The sequence below is a fragment of the Montipora capricornis genome, chromosome 8, assembly GCF_036669925.1.
Source record: "Montipora capricornis isolate CH-2021 chromosome 8, ASM3666992v2, whole genome shotgun sequence".
Classification (NCBI taxonomy): domain Eukaryota; kingdom Metazoa; phylum Cnidaria; class Anthozoa; order Scleractinia; family Acroporidae; genus Montipora; species Montipora capricornis.
The window spans coordinates 36,461,242-36,478,741 of record NC_090890.1 but is presented as its reverse complement, the minus strand read 5'-3'; the positions used below and the strand labels follow the sequence as shown (position 1 = coordinate 36,478,741).

General features: G+C 37.7%; 2 protein-coding genes across 3 annotated transcripts in view; both read right to left on the bottom strand.

Annotated features, from left to right (window-relative positions):
* The window catches only part of LOC138014236 (uncharacterized), an 18,393-nt gene extending 6,291 nt beyond the window's left edge, over positions 1-12,102 (bottom strand). Inside the window, exons 1-9 of one of the 2 annotated variants that reach the window (XM_068861281.1) lie at positions 11,807-12,088; positions 8,544-8,598; positions 7,029-7,094; positions 5,785-5,907; positions 4,113-4,204; positions 3,688-3,756; positions 2,271-2,322; positions 1,031-1,084; positions 769-822 (exon numbers count right to left, since the gene is read on the bottom strand). In XM_068861281.1, the coding sequence (XP_068717382.1) occupies positions 769-822; positions 1,031-1,084; positions 2,271-2,322; positions 3,688-3,756; positions 4,113-4,204; positions 5,785-5,907; positions 7,029-7,094; positions 8,544-8,598; positions 11,807-11,968 (727 nt within the window). In that variant the 5' untranslated portion in view covers positions 11,969-12,088. Of the gene's footprint in view, positions 1-768; positions 823-1,030; positions 1,085-2,270; positions 2,323-3,687; positions 3,757-4,112; positions 4,205-5,784; positions 5,908-7,028; positions 7,095-8,543; positions 8,599-11,806 lie in introns of both variants that reach the window. The other variant, XM_068861280.1, reaches the window with a different exon arrangement.
* Positions 12,103-14,333: 2,231 nt separating this feature from the next.
* LOC138059466 (uncharacterized) overlaps positions 14,334-17,500 on the bottom strand; it is a 13,613-nt gene continuing 10,446 nt past the window's right edge. Inside the window, exons 9-10 of the mRNA XM_068905085.1 lie at positions 17,033-17,140; positions 14,334-15,528 (exon numbers count right to left, since the gene is read on the bottom strand). Of these exons, the coding sequence (XP_068761186.1) occupies positions 15,014-15,528; positions 17,033-17,140 (623 nt within the window). The 3' untranslated portion in view covers positions 14,334-15,013. The remainder of the gene's footprint in view (positions 15,529-17,032; positions 17,141-17,500) is intronic.

Genomic DNA, 17,500 nt, shown 5'->3' with positions numbered 1-17,500 from the left:
AATAAAAACAAGAAGGCACGACAATGTAGCTAGATATGTGCATTGGCAACGTGACAAGTACGCTCCTCACCGTCGCTCCTACCAGCGCAAGCCGGAAGGTGTCATTGAGTGTACTGAATATAAGATCTTGGGGGATTGTTCAATTCAATGTGATTTGATGTATGAAGCTCGTAGACCAGACATTGTAGTCGTTGACAAAACGAGTAGAGAGACAAAGATCATAGACGTGGCTATACCGGGTGACGTATGAGTAAGCGATAAAGAATTTGAAAAGAAGGATGAGAAGTCACAAGCCGGTAAAAGAAATAGCGTGAATATTAGCGATGAAGAAGGTTACTGTAACTGTCATACCAGTAGTTGTAGGGGCATTGGGAGTGATGGAAACCGGATTTGAGTACTTTGTTGAAGATATTGGGATTGCAATGAGGATAGAACATGCTCAGAAACCAAGCTTATTAAGGACAGCGAGAATTTTGAGACTGGTGGCCCCATGTTGAGCACCCTGGAAGAAGACCCTGTGAGACCCGTCTAACTGCGTCTAACCCGTCTTGTTCTCTCTCACACTAGTAAATGGAGCAATGAACATCAACACTAAGCTTTTAGAAGTAAAACATAATGAGGATAATAATAATAATAATAATAATAAATAATAAGTAATAAATAATAATAATATATTTTCTTTAAATCATATGTTGACTCCCTATCTCGCCCAATTGTGATCATTGTCTAGGGTTGAAAAATTAATGATAACTACGAGACTAAACTTATTTGACGTGGTATCAACTGCACCTGGTAGACTTGGCGTTGTCATATGTTTGGAGGCTATCAAAGACATATAAAGAAATAAAGATTTGTAATATTATTGTTATTATTATTATTCTTACTATTATTATTATTATTATTATTATTATTATTATTATTATATTGAATAAATAATAGTAATAATGATAATAATTTTTTCTTTAAAAAAACGGTTGAGTCCGGATCTTGCCCAATAACATCAATGATAAGTACGAGACTTTACACTTACCAGACGTGGGATGCGCTGCATTTGTTGCGGATGGCGTTGTCATATTTCTTGGGGCTATCAAAGTCAAAAGAAACTATTGTTATTATTATTACTATTATTATCATTGTTTTAATTATTATTATTATTATCTTGTTTTCGCACATTGGATTTCCAATGGAACTTCAGTACTCCAGGAAGCTTGGTGACAACAAGTCTCCTCAAACTTCTAGGACCTTCCTAAGAATCCTTGCCGTGTTCAGAATCACACTTTTCTGAAGCTCGTCTATCTTTGGCTCTATACCACTATTCTTTAGTCTCCTCTTTAAATCCTTTGGAACTGTTCCAAATGTTCCGATTACAATAGGAATTACCATTGTTTTCATTTTCCATAACTTCCTCAATACTCTTGCTAGATCCTGGTATTTTACTATCTTCTCGACTTCTTTCTCCTCAATACGGCTATCATATGGTATTGCAAAGTCTATTATTATTATTATTATTATTATTATTATTATTATTATTATTATTATTATTATTAAAGAGAGTCAAGTAGTCAAGTTGTACCACTAAGCAATCATCATCACACTAAAATTGCCGCGCGTGCAGAGATCTTTTTCACGATAAAATTCAAAATTAATGACGAATGGAATGACGCTTTTATTGGTAGCGAAGAGCTTGTTTTCTTGGAGGCATTTTGTGATCATATTAATTCAGACTTATTGTTTAGTATGGAGGCATCATAGGTGGTTTCCCATATAAGCGTTTACCCTCTTAATGATAAGCTTTGAAAGAAAAATAGTCGTATCCCTTTTCTTTGCTTTGACGCCAAGCGTTTCACCACCGCCCTGGCGGTTCTTCAAGTCACATATAACTGACTGTGGATTAGCACTTTTGTTTGTTTGTTTGATTATTTAGCGTCTGCAGAAGTCCTTGGCTGTAAGAGTAAACAATTGCATAATATCTGTTGCACGGCGTTTCGAGTTCAGAGAGTTATTTTAGAGTGATAAAGGAAATGATTTTCCCTCCATAATTAATGGTAGCCTTGTTACACTTGGGATTGGGTCGAAATTCAAAGGTCATTCATGCGAGCTGAAACGTATTAAATAACTCGTTTAAAACTGAGTCTGGTCTCTGGAAGTGACTGTGTGGATGTTGTACGCTTGCTCATTGCTCTATGTTTCGAGATCGAATGTATTGATCGAAAGGAGTTTCCAAACTCTACCCGTCTCAACTGCAAGGCAACCATGATTTATTTACTTACCTTTAACCATATAAAGCCTTCCAAAGCTGCGATTGAAAGGAAGGCTGTGAATCTAGGAGTACAGAAAGGAAACAACAGAAAAATCAATATTCAATAAAATCAATAATAATCAATAAGAGTTAATTGATTGATATTGGAAATCAATAAAAATCAATGCCTAAAAGTTGAGTGGGTATCGATTTTTATCGATTATCATTGATTACTATTGATTAATATTGAGTTTATTGATTATGAAATTTGTTTAAGTTATTTTCAATAAAACGCGCCATGTGACTTAACAAACCATTCAAAAAACTTTATTTGCTACGTATGCCTTATATTATCACAAATTAAATGTTTCAAATTTGCAGCATTTTTACTACAGTTTACTATTAAAAGCTTACTAATTACTAAAACGTATTACTGATTAGTTATTGATTATCAATAAAAATCAACAATAATCAATAGCAATTAAGACTATTTGGTGAGTGAGTGTCGATTTTTATTGATTGAACCAATCAATGATAATCAATTGATTATTATTGATGGCTATCCATCATATTGATTGCAATTAATAATTGATTTTCATTGAACTTTAAGATCGACGTGCGACGTCGGCGAAAACATCACGTCAAAATATAAAGTATTTGGCGATTGTTCCATTTCGTTCACGTCGCACGTGGACGAAGTATCCTAAATTTATAAAGTAAATTGTTTGTTGACAAAAATGTTGACGTGACGTCGAATAGCACAGTTTTTCCCGCTCTCTGAATTCTGATTGATCAATGTTTAAATTTCAGTAGCTCTCGCCGTATGAACGGAAATCGGACCACCTTTAAAATGTGCCAGCATTGCCATGGCATCTCCCAAAAATGCTACCAATAAATCGAAAGAGAGAAGACAATTTAAGCAAGTTGTCTCTTATACAAACCTATTTAAAATTCAGGTGGCTTCAAAGAGTTATAAGAACCCATGAGCTCTGCGATGCCGGTGCGATGCTCTACCAACTGAGCTATAAAACCACACAGCTGGGAGCGGGTCATTTTGTTGGGTTCATGAGTTTCCGTGAAAGAACTCGGTGAAGGCATTAAAGTATATTTGAAGGGTGGGTTGTAGGCGAAATAGAGAAGTGCACTATACACGAGGCGTGTAACTTGCAACTCTTTTCCTTGGAACAAAGCTGGGGATTTTAGGACAACAATTTTATTCCCAAATATATGGACAAAAATAAGATTGATGGGATGCTGCACGCGCGGGAAAATGCTCGAACTACGTTACATCCAAATAAGGAAGTTGTGAACCAGAATTAAACGCTTCAAGGTCATGAGCTACTGCCGAGGTCAAAAGGTAAACATCATCGGTCTAAGTTACATTATTATGCTTCCAAATACATTTACAAAGAAAAGAAAAGAAATTTCAAGTAAAAACCACCATGTACCTCTATAGCAATATCGTTATCATATTTATAGTTCAACTCAGTGAGATTTGCAACGAAACATGTCTGGTTCTGAAATAAAAAAAGAGAAATTTAGGAACGTTAGACAAAGAAAATTTTTGCAGGTTTTGCACAAACTTTTGTCGCTCGACAAATGGTTTCTTTGAGCTTTTTGAAATGTTTTAAAGCCAAGTAATGGTAAACCTAGAGCGAGCCAGTCCTATGATATCAATGATTTAAATCTACATGCTTTACTCTCTGATCGTCTTTTTTAAAGCAAAACTTCTTCTTTTGCTCAAAAAAACGAAGGTCACGTGATTGCGACTACTCCTTTTTCGTTGCTGATGAGGCACTGAGGCTGACCGTTTCGGAATATTGATGTTATCTGGAATGATTTGGAACGTTCTAAATATTACTTATCCACTTACTTTTGGTAGTATGTAACAGTCCATGTCGACGCCGATGTCATTAGTATCCACGTTCAGTCGAAAGACAATGTTTTTCCAGGTACCTATCGAATCTAAAAGTTACGCAGAATTGTTACTGAAATAATTCTTTTGTGCCCTTCTGATTGAAAGGGTGGACTGAGGGGGGGGGGGGGGGGGATGTTGGCTGATAGTTCTATACTATAGCGATAACCTCTTAGTGCTTGATATAAACTGATAATGAAGTTGTTGAAACTACACTGATAAGGAATACAAATTGAGCAGTTTCGATTCAGCTAGTCTTGATCGTGATGAAATTGATGCTTGTTTGTACCACTTTAAAATGGTCTCTGCGGTCCCTGTTGAAGACATTTCATGACCTCAGCTGGGTTTCATGGACTTGGAACTCCAATTGAAAGGGTAGTCTTTTCCCTCCGTGATGTACCTTGAACTCGTAAAATGACTGGAGATAAATGGCCGTTTTACGGTTTATTTTCTCGTAAACAAACACAATTCAGTTCGGCAATAGGACTGAACTAGTTTTCTGTGAATGTCTGTGCCATTGTGCACTCCTCGCACGCACCGCGAACAACTTTGGTTAACATATTTACTCGTGTGTTATTGGAATGCGGTGGATATTTTTCCAAATATCTTTGTTGTTACGCGCCAGGAATAGCCACTCACATAAAAACAGTATTACTGAGCAAATGTCCGCACGAGCAATTTTTGCGTGACATCATTTCATTTGAATTTTTACTTCGTGGTGTTGATTACTGCCGAACTTTTATGCGACAAAGAAAGACTGGCTGGTCTTTTCAGCAAATACATTTGATTTGCCTCGTGTAATGGCTACAAAGATTAAAAAAAACTGTCACTTTCTTTTTTTCTTCAGATTTGGAAAATGTGTTTGTTTTAACAAATGGGAGGCAAAAGTTTGAGCTTTGGTTTTTATCCAAAGGCTGTTTACTTTGAGTGTTCAAAACTGACCGATCGGACTTCAGAAAGTTTGATCCAGGTAAACGTGACGTCATTTACTCACTAGCCTTGAACTTTCAGCGTGTAAATGCAGCTTATTATATATTCAAAACACGAGTTTAAAAGTCTTCCATGACCATGTTAACCAAGAAAATGATTATCATCCTCAATGCTGCTAACTATATAATTTATACAACTGAACTCGAGTTCAAAATTCTGAAAGCCCGAAACTCCAATGCTGCATATCAATTCAGCCGCGTACACACGCAATGCATTCTTAAAAACTCTTCGACGTCATTTTCTCCTCGATCCAGCTCCCTGAAGTTAAGACTTCAAATTATAAATGGCGGACCATTAATAGGAAAATTCCAGTCAAAATAAGCACGTATCTCTTTGAAATCAGGGCTTAAACCTTGGGTCACTTAGTGTTTCGTTAACATAGCTTTGAAATCCAAAGAAAAATAGAATTGATTTTTTGGTCATAGTAGCACTTTAACTGAAGTTCTGCAATAGGCCAGTCAAGCTTGACTGGTTCAGGTCTCTTTGTTGTAATGTCCCAGTGGGGGAATAATAATGAGCTTGCCCTCCAGCATGACGGATTTTGCACCATGTGATCGTTTGTTGCAAAAGGCCTATTGTTTCTTGCAAGCATCAAGTTTGAATCTAGTTTGCATAGCGTTTGTAGAAATGAATCACTTACCATTCATGGGTGGCCACGTTACATTGAGAAACCAGTCGTCGGAGTTTCCATATTGGAAAATGGCTGCTTTAATACTTGTACGTGTCGGATGCCATTCCATGGACGGTTTTGGTACAGGGCACACTGCAAGGCAACCACAAATACGCTTGAAAAAGTTATTATTTCAACTTGAAAAAGACTGAGCTCTTTGTTCCACATCTCCATCACCATGTTAACGGTGAAGGCAGAAATGAAGAACCGAAAGCTGTGCTAAAGATCCATTGATAGTGCACGTGGTCGGGTACCTTTGTAAACGAGTTGGGAAGTGTTGAGATCGGCACAAAGACAACAGATTTATCCTTTGTCTCAGCGCATCGTTTCCTCTTCTGCAGCTGCTTTAATGGCAGTGTAGAATGGAATTTTGGAGAAGAGGCACAACTTTGAAAGATACCAGCTCATTTACTGCTCTAAGGTATATAAAACCCTAACCTTAAGCTTCACAGGAATTTCAAGGTTTTGACAGTGTGTAATGAGTATTTCCAAAAGAAAACTGGTGGGAAATGGATCCACATAAAGGTCTCTGTTCAAACAAAATTTTGCTGCAATTCTGCTGCATGCAGGTGGAACTTTGAAAAAGCTTAATTTTACAGCTTAATTTTTGGATATATGAACCCTACGCAGCATGATCTCCTACATAGATTTTCCCAGAGCATCAGATCATCAGACAAACGATCCGAGGCTCTGGTGACGAGAATATCTGTACGTTCTCATAATTTAATTCACCTACTTTCTGATGATTTGTGCGCAAGCGCTAGCAAAAGCAAAGCGTCTATAGTTTTAGAAGGGGTAGCGCAGTGGTGAGAGCACTTTTCGTTATCTTAAAAATATTTTGGGATTATTCCACCTTAGTTAGCGTTGTATAATATGGGCGAGCTACCCTATGATTCGGTTAGAACCAAGGGATTTAAACATAGAGAGTAAATGATTCCATTGCACTCTATGTCGTCGAAACATTGATACTTGGTTCAGTACTACAAGTTGTCTCTTTTGAGAGTACTGCAAAAAAGTGTTTAAAATGCGTGCTGCTCGTAAACAACGGTTACTTTGGTTATCCAAAATAATTGTTCTGTCGCTTTTCAGTTGCTGTAGTCGTCGTCATCCACCTGGATGTTACCCTTCCGACCTTCCGATATTTTATTCACCGAACCAATGTATTTTGAGAGCTTTTGGAGTTTGTGTGAAATGAAAGAATTTCGCAAACTTACCAGAGGCCCGATGAATTGTGTTAATTTGGCGACGATTCCTGGCTTTTACATTCTTGAGGCGATGAGCTGCCAAAATTAAATGAAACAATAACAATCAGTTTGAGTTCAAGGAGACTAAAAATCATATTATAAATGTTAAAAAATATATATTATAGTAATAATATATTATATTATGATAATATAATAATAACAATAATAATAATATTATCAGGCATGATAATGTTATCGATTTGATGATGAAAATTACAGGTAGAATCATATTTAATACAACGTTTCGGTGTCCTCATGACACCATCATCAGGTCAAAATATAATATTTAACAGATAACAAGAATATTAATGTTCAAGTTCAAGTTTTAGGGACTTTGAACTTGAACTTGAACATTAGTATACTTGTTATCTGTTAAATATTATATTTTGACCGGATGATGTTGTCATGAGGACACCGAAACGTTGTCTTAAATATGATTCTACCGTAATTTTCATCATCAAATCAATAATATGTTATGGTGTTAAATTATAATTATAATTACTAATCATTATTATAATTATAATTATAATATATTAATAATATTATAAAGGGTAAAAATTATGATATTTCATTTGAAGGAAAAACTGCAACGAAGACTGCAATAGAGAAAAACTTCCACTCCTCGGAACTGAGAAGTTTACGAACAAGGTCAGTCTTCATGCGACGTCAAATCCGGGAATCGATTCCGAGACAATTAAAGTGGTGGAAGGCGGATTCTCTGACCTCTACTTTGATCATAATTGTATAGGAGGGATTTTTTTGAGTTAATGATGCCGATCATCACTTGTGAAGATCACAGAAGCTACAAAAATGTCTAAGGATGGATGTTAATATGTATTTTAGAAAATAGTGTACTGACAGACCATAACCCGGCTCTTCCTTTTTCATCCCGAAACCCCTGGCACCATACGTAGCGTCTGGTCTCCAAAATCTCTGCAGCTCTATCGGCGTTATCTTGAGTCATGCGGCCAAAATAGTGCCCTTTTGGCGTGTTCTCATTGTTTTCCGAAGAATAATGTTTGATTCTAACAAGATTACGTTAGTACACTAATACTGAGTGTATATCTTGGTTTTTGGGGATGAAACCTGTCTAGGCCCATTTTGACGTCATGCTTAGTTAAATGTTCTGTTGTAGAATTTTAAGGCGCCGTCCTCACGTATCCGAATATTTTCGAAGAACGGAGGGCGTTTTGAAAAACCTTCCTTTTCGGCGACCGAAAACGCCATATTTGTGTGGACAGGAGGCAATTTAACGGAGGAAAAAGTCTCCGTTTTCGAAAATATCAGGATACGTGTGGAAGGGGGTTCAAAACGTTTGTATACATACTACTCAGTTTTTACTCAAGATAGCAAACCTTATCATTTCCTTGTTCGATACCAGTAAATTTGAAATGACACCTTTGTGAAGGTGCAAAATAATTAGTCTGTAAAAAGAATTTGTTGAAGAATTATGAAAAAATATTCCATCAATTTCAAAATACGCACGTTTTCTTCCAAGCGGGCATTTATGATGGCATGAAGTGAACACGTCATGATTTATCTGCAAAATGAAACCAAAGCATTTTCAGTTTTTTTGTATTCGGAGGATTCATTTTGCATTTTGTATCATGTTTCATTCAAATCTATATCCATAATTAACATTTTATATATGTAGTTCTAGTTCACATTCATTTAACAATTATTCATTGATACTGAGGTACTAAAAAGTATCATTTTATTACATACCCTGCAGGATGAACAACAAACGAACGGAAAAAGTTAGTTTTTCTTCCCAAGTCGAAAATTTAAGGTTACGCTAACAGGAATTTCACTTACTCGGAATATCATTTTTTTCTGATCACTTCGACTTTGATAAAAAAAAAAAAACTAATATTGATTAAAAACAATCAGAACGCACAAAAACAATTTCTTAGCTGGTGTCGTATGTATGCTACCAATCATTATAACGTTAGATATATGCCTAACTGAATAACTTGAAAAGTGAATTTTTACTTCATAAATAGATACATGCTATTAAATAGTTCTGATGAGTGAATGTAATTTATTTAATGCACACATTTCCAGCTCATGATAGATCATGAGCTGCGGGGAAATACAATGACGGAACTACAAAAAATCTCGGTTTCTTTCGGACTGTTGTACTGAGTGCAAGTTTAGTCAGTTGCTTAGGTGTAAGGTAAAAAAAGGAATTTGGCTCGACGCAAATTTTTTTTGCTCCACTATGACTGGTCATTAAAATATGCTTGTATGCCCCGTTGAACATGGGAAAAACAAGTAAGTTTGTGCCGAGAAAAAAACAAACAAAAAAAACAAGCTAGGAAAGAAAAATTAAAAAGAAACGGCTTTGGTAAGTTTCCCTATCATACAGCCTTAGTTTCTTCGACTGTTGTATTGTGCAAGTCTATAGTTTTTTTATGCGTTTGTTTGCGATTGGGCTTTTCACAGTGACATTTCTAACCCTCTTTATAATTCTATTTGCTCCAATAACTTTATGCTTGTAAGCCTCATTGATCATGGAAAGAAAACAAGAATTCTTTTGCAAAGAAACAAAAAACTGAACGCCTTTAGTAATAACGTTTCCCGAATATAGCATTAAAATGAACATCGGGATAAATTATCTTGGTTTTGAATAAACTTATATGCAGTTTCGTACTTGCATTTTTGTGGCCTTGAGCCAAACGATTTGGCAAACAGACCGGGACTGAAAGTTTTTTTATGCGTTTGTTTGCAATTGGGCTTTTCACAGTGACATTTCTAACCCTCTTTATAATTCTATTTGCTCCAATAACTTTATGCTTGTAAGCCTCATTGATCTTGGAAAGAAAACAAGAATTCTTTTGCAAAGAAACAAAAAACTGAACGCCTTTAGTAATAACGTTTCCCGAATATAGCATTAAAATGAACATCGGGATAAATTATCTTGGTTTTGAATAAACTTATATGCAGTTTCGTACTTGCATTTTTGTGGCCTTGAGCCAAACGATTTGGCAAACAGACCGGGACTGAAAACAAAATTAAGGTTGGAACATTCTTAGAAATCCAGTAAGAATTGAGAAACATATTATTGAACTGAATGCGAAGTACTTTTACTACTAACGTAACTACTAACGATTTCGTTCCAATCACTATGGTAGCTTGAAAAAGCGTGTAGCCAAATTAAGGGAGCCCGTAGCGCTGAATTTCGGAGTGGTTAGGATAGCTGAAGATGTTTGGCTCGCGCTCCGCTAAAACAATCTTCCAGCCGTTTTCTCCGAGATCGCCGCTAAAAATGAGAAAGTGATTTTTTTTTTGACGAAAACAATCGTCGGCTTCAATGAATAGACCCTTAGAGGCAATCCAAATAGAGTTCCGTTGTCAACTTCTTCAAATTCTTCTGGTTAACCTATTAATGAGGCATAGACATTGAACTTTCGTTTCCTATCATTACAAAAACAATGTTTTTTTTTCTTTCCAACAGGACAGTTTCATGCCTCTATTGCTTTTTCAGATGGCCGTCCCTATCGAAACGTTCAAGAATGAAGATTTTGCTTTAACCTTGGCGGAAGAAGGGATTACTGGCATCCGGCAGAGCGTGAACATTCCTCCCATTTGATCGGTTGCGTATATTTTTTTCCTGGCTGATTTTAAGTTACAAGAATTGGACTCTGTTAGATCAGTTACAAGTTCTCTGAAAATAAGAGATTTAGAAATATTAGAGCCGTTAACCGCGGTACTGATATGCAGGTTACTGCTTAGCCGTAAACAGTAGTCCAACCACTCATGTTCCATATTTTACTCGTCAAAATTCTGCCGCTCGATAAGTGTTAGAGAGGGTTATTATCGGCCGTTTGTAATAATTGAAATGATAACTAATAAACTGCAGTATACGTAGTTACGGAAGCCAACAGTCAATTACATTGGCTTGAAACCTCGATTCCGGCCAGTTTCCGAGCTATTAAAATGTAGAAACTAAGGTCTTAGGGACCATTGGCTTGTTCTACAAAGAGAAGTGCTTTGAATATTAACCTGCTGGAGGGGCTTTCTAAAATACAAACAAAGCGTTTTGCCTCAGGGATTCGTTTAGAAAGATCGGCATAAGGCATCGAAATCTTAGAAAGAGAATTTAATCTCCTTAAAAATCAAAATGGAAAATTGAATTGGTCCAATCTGAAACATTTAAAAGTATTTTTCTAATGTGGAACTGAATTGCTGTTCGCACTCATGCAAATGTTATATTGAAACAGATGTTTCATCATAATAAATCAGTAAATGGAATTAGTTGATCACGAAAGAGAAATTTCTAACATTCTGATACTGCAAGGCAAAGCGATCTCCGTTCCCACCAATTTTGCGGACTATCTTTTCAACGATTTTTCATATTTGTTTTACCTGCGGAAAGGTACTTTTTCAAGTGCAAACTAGACTAATTTTGGAAACGTAATCACTAAGTCTGGCTAAACAAAAATTACGAGTTTGTTAGTAAACACGTTACATGAGCAATACGGTATCTTTTACATTTGTCTGGTAATTTTACTTTACTTTACTTTACTTTATTTTACTTTACTACGTGATCGATTCGAAAAACTATGCATTCCTTTCAATGCCATTCTTGACCTTTTGAGGTCTCTGGTTAACGTTTTAACTTAATATGCAAGCCCTGGTCTTGAGGCTTTTAGTAAAGTAGTCGTACATACGCTCGTCAATTCCAATTTTTGCTGCCAAATGACACACATGTACAATATTCAATAAGGGCACCACCGGCAATTTACCTGTGATTCTCTTTGCAGGCCTTCTCCTTGAGCTAGTCGACATTCGCGAAGGCAGAGCGCATGTTGTGTTATAAGCCTGTCTGCCTTTGCTTCAATCCGCGCCACAAAGATAATAACACAACATAATGTCCCCAAAACGGTCTTCTTCGTTTTTGCAGGCATTTTTCACTCAAATGGTACGCGCACGACAAGCGTGCCGTGTCTTGTACCCATGTTTTGTGATTTGACGCTGTTGAGAGCAATTTGCGAGATACGTTGTCTTAAGTGTCGAAAATGAGCAGATTCGACAATTTTCTGTTTAATGAACCGAAAAACAAACATAATAAGCATAAGCATTGTTAATGCTCGACTGGATGAATGCTATTCCCACGTATTGGTTTGTAAATTACAGGGACCTTGATCTCCCGCGGTAGGAGGAGGTGGGGGTGTAGGGGGTGATCGGTATGCCCCCATTGTCTTATCATTTGGAGGCGAGTTAAAAATTCCATAGTTTAGCTGTTACTTGTGATGAATTACTACTTTTCTTTTACCATCACAGGCTGCAGACGCGATTGTTACTATGAACATGAAGTACGTTTTTAGTATAGATACGAAGTTCAACATAGATACGTCATTCAGGGACAGCGCATACCCAACTATAGCTGGGAGAACGTGATTCGCGTTATTGTAATCACTTCGCGACTATTCTAAGCTTTTTAACTTGACAATAATGGTGTGGCAGTCCCTCAAGAATGAAACCGATATGGGTCACGTTTAAATTTGGGGGGGGGGGGGGGGAGGGGAATGAAAATTTATTCTCAAGTGCTGACGTTCTTCATATAAAACTTTAAATTTGGTTATTGCACGTTGTTGTTTTGCTGACGACTGCAAAGAAATGGACAAAAATGAAAACTGCACGTGCATGGCGTGCAAAGCTATTGCTTTTGCTCACTAAATATGCAAATTTGTCACGTTCTCGTTTCCGTCTCTGTCGTTGTTGCTGAAGCTCCCTTGTGTTGAAGAGTGGGGCAAACGCCTTCAAGTTCATTCAACATTCGCGAAAACAAAAGAAATGTTGAATGGTTGTTGAAGCAAAGTTTAAACGCTTTTAAATTCATGCAACATCGACTCAACTTTGATTCAGCATGTTTCAACACGGTTGAAAGGAGGGGGGGTGGGGGGGGCGAAATTGTTGCATGATGTTGCGACATTTGTTGAACGGACTGGCCAAACCTAAGCAACATTTTCGACATTTTCAATGCAACATGTCGATGTTTTTGTGCGCCAAGCCACTGGCGCGCAACAAGTGGACCTAACACGCATGCCCTAGTGCAACAATGTTGCGTGAACGTGGCCAAACGAGTACAACATCATGCAACATCCAAAATGTTGCACGAAAAATTTGACCGTTTTCAATTTTGATACAACATCATCCAACATGTTGCAACATATCGCAACAGGGTTTGCCAAACGTATGCAACAGGTTGTGCCCAACAATGTTGCAAGTTGTTGTGTTGAAATGTTGCGAGCGTTTGGCCAGGCCTTTAAGGAGGCTCGAACCAGTTTCATCGCTTCCAAATGATGCTCTTATTAGAAAGATCGGCACCACAACGTTGTATTATGTATTGGCAACATTGTGGTACCAAATGAAACACGAACAACATTGCTGAACAAGATTCAGTAATTATTGTGACGTAATATGTCAATGTGGCAACGGGGAAGCTTATATCTCAAAAACGAACACAGTGACCCCCATTTTTTATTTCTGAAAAGTTATCACAAGGGCATAATGAAACTCTCTGCGAAGTTTTAAAAATTTCTGGCCAGCGGATTTAGAGCCACCTTAATTTTGTGACTTTTTGAAGGTAGATCTGAATCCTCAGGACAGAATTTATTCAAACCTTGCTGAAAGTTTTACCATGGCCTTCTAATCGCTTTTCAGCAAATAAAAAGGGGAGTCACCGAGTTCGTTTTTGAGATATGAGCAACTAAATCCAAAATATAGGGTGTTTTGCTGGGCTTTCCCGTTGCCAAGGTAACTTATTACATCGCAATAATGATCACATCTTGTTTGGAAATAATCAGTGTTTCATATGGTACCATAACATTGCTGTTATGTCACACAGTGTTGTAGCGTTGTTCGATCTAAACAGAGAGTCTTCAAAGTGTTGAAACCCTTTCGAGCCTCCTTAATACAGACCTACAATGTAGTATTGGAGTAAAATAGACTTCTGGTCATGAGTTCCTGTCTTTATTAACAGGTTACCGGTTTTACTTGTGAGCAGAAAGGAATGTTTTAGTGGTGAAAAAGCCCTAGCTACCCCAAATTGGTGTCCTTATATATGAGCGTTGATTTTTTAGTTTTACGCGCAACTCCAGTTTATTTGAGGTCCCCTCCGGTCTAAGCAGGATTGGGGATATGGCCGTGTCAGCTTGTATTCGAAAACCATTTGCGGTTTATATGGATGCTCATTTTTTTCATTTTAGCCAGGCAGCAGCTTGAAATCCACGCTGTATCCACCAAAGAGGACGACAATTCCATCACAAGTCTTTTCAGGTGATTATTTATTTATTTATTTATTTTATTGTTGTTGTTTTAAAGTATTTCCAAGTCTTGATAATTCTCCGCATTCAACTCTTCTTTTCTGGGGATGCACAGCAATTAAAGGAAAATACGTCGGACCAATGCTGTCCGTTTTGCGTTGTTTTTGCAATTTCCTAGACTGAGCCTAACTACAGTAACTCAGTTTCCAAAATCATTAATTTTGTAGCAAGCGTCATCTGTTAGCAATTTGATGCGCTCGAGGACCTTTGTTTTTTTGTCTTGCATTTTAGAATGATCTCGCAATCGAGTTCATATTACGTTACTTTTCGGGTCGACATCTTGTTAAATATAAATTCTTCAATGCAAATAGGCATTGGGCGTGAAAAGAGCAACTTGACCAGGGGAAATCGTTAGCACACAAATTAAAACAACCTTATCTTTGCATCGGCTCCTGATTTTGTTTTCCGCTTTGTTTTACTAGCTTTATCCAACGTATACCGTCTACGGTCGCTTGCCTAACGGTTGTTCATTGTGAAGTCCAATTCCAAGGTATCCGTCATATTCAGGGGACATATGCAAACCTTGTCCTCACCAAATCGCAAGGAACTTTCAAAAATGCACTCCAACATTTTGTGACATTGAGCCGCTTGTGTTTCCAACAACAACGATCAGAGATATTTACGTTACACTGTTGATATCTGGGTCTCAATGCTCCAATTTCTCAGAAAGGCTGGTCTTACTGTAATCTCGTTATTATTGTCGCTGATCCACTCACTCGTGGATCGAGGTCGGCCGAAGAGTTTGAGTACCTTTGACTTCCAGAAGGGTCGTTCCAAGGGACTCGTGCAGTCGATAAAGCTATTGGAGATAAGTTCTGGAGGTAGATTATTACGATCCACATCATCGATTTTGATGATCACCAAACAGTCGTCCCGCTTTTGTGCCATTCGATGAATGGCTAGCTTCATCTCGTAATCGCCGAACTTGCTTTTCAAGAAATGTTTTGAAAATAAGACTAGGACTTTTTGACTGTTGTTGATACATCTAGCCATTTCTTCAACGAACGGTACACCACCTTGAAAGTCTCTGAAGTGTACACAGCACTTCATGAGATGTTGTTCTTCCAAAAGGTGAAGAATCTTCTGCATCCATTCCCTGTCGTCGTAGCTGAATACAATGAACGCGGCGTACTCGTAACCTAGTGACACAAAATCAGAAGAAACAATGTGAGGAAAGTTAACTAATACGTCGAGGCAAAGTTTAATGGCAGTCTGCTACAAGTCTCGAAACAGAAAAACTCACGTGCCCTTGCCAATCTGTTTTACTTGGTAACTGGTGCTAGCCAGAGCTGAAGCAATATCCTTCAATTAGTGTGTCTACTGCGCTTGCGAAGAATAAAACTTCATACAACTTAAAATTATCCAAGAAGTTCCTTGCAAGTGAAGATTAAACAAATTCCTGCCGCCGAGCTGCAAGAATTTGCGGTAAAGTTTGTGCTCGGTGTTAGAAAGGAAAATGGTGAGTAAAAAAAGAAAAAAGAAAATTACACGTTAGCTCGAAGAAATGGATTTTATGTTCTCGAGGAAAGAACAACATCCCACTTGTTCGCTACGCTAACTCGTGAGATTATAGTTCTTGCCTCTCGAACATAAAATTATCCTCTATATGCTTGTGCTTATGCTTATGCTTGTGCTTATGCTTCCGTCGCTAGTTAAAACCAAGCTTAATGGTTTAATTTTAACGCTGAACATAAATTTCACGGCGGGTCTAATTTGCAGGTCGCAGGTCGCGGGTTGCAGGTCATTGTTTCACCAATACAGAACGTATCCTAAACATTCTTTAAAGCTAACCTTAGGCCTAAAAACTTGTGTTTAAGCCTAATTAGGCCTAAGGTTAGCTTTTAAGAATGTTTAGGATACTCTCTGTATTGGTGAAACAATGACCTGCAACCCGCGACCTGCGACCTGCGACCTGCGACCTGCGACCTGCGACCTGCAAATTAGACCCGCCGTAAATTTCACAATTAAAATTAACGTTAAGCTTAGGAAAAGTTGTTGCTTCATATCTTTATTTACAATTCCAAAAGAGGCTAATGAGATACTTACTAAAAACACAAAACAAGAATTTTTGCATAAAAAACAAGACAAGAAAATTACAGCGTCACTGTTAAAAGAAACGCTAAGGCGATAAAAAGACGATGAAAAAGGTGAAAAATATTTTAAAGTGAAGTAGTTTAGAATTGAGGTCATTTAGAGTGAAGTAGCTTAGCATTATTTTAGAATTGTCAGGAACCCATGACCCGGAGCCTACAACTCTACTGTGTTCGTGTTACGGCGTTTTCACAGACCGATTTATTTTTAGATTGAATTTCCCGCGAATGAGACTCCCACAGGAGCCCGATGACCAATTACAAGAAATTAAGCTGACGTCATAGGGTCACCGAACCGGAACTGCCTTTGTTTTTTGACCTAATTCGCGGGAAGGGCTAGTCTAAAAATAAACCTACTTGTGAAAACGCCGTTTCACAGACGCTGTATGGAAGATGGGCTCCTGGAATTGTATATAAACATATGCAGCAACAATTTTTCCTGAGCTTGATGTCGAAAGGTCGAAAGGCCGTTCCTTTTTGACGTTAAGTTTTAATGTGAAATCTATTTTGAAAACGTTGTTCATTTAGACATAAAATAACGATAATACTCAACCTTCAGGTGCTTCAGGCCTTGGTTTCTGTAAGATTCTGTAGACTGTGTAAATACACAAAACTGAACCAATCACTGCTCCAATCGCTATTACCACATAGTGGATGATACCTAGAGATGGAAAGCGGTGTTGGTTCATCTCTCCGCCTCACCTTGAAGACCTAATTTTTTTACGTCTGGCAACAAGGCTAAAAAGTTCGATTGCAAATCAAAATAGCCAAAGGGGGGGGGGGGGGGGGGGGTCAAATAGCTGTCCGACTCACGACTAAAAAATCCACTTCGTAATGCCATCTATGTGTCACGAAGTGGCGTCAGACCGCGTTTTCTGTGTAATACATTTCGTTATTTTGAGCTACCACGCCCTTTGGCAGTCATGATTAATAAATGCTCATCAACTGACTTTGGTCGGTCTTGATGGAAAAATATTTGGCCCCACCTACATAGCAAACTAATCGCGTGAATGGAATGATT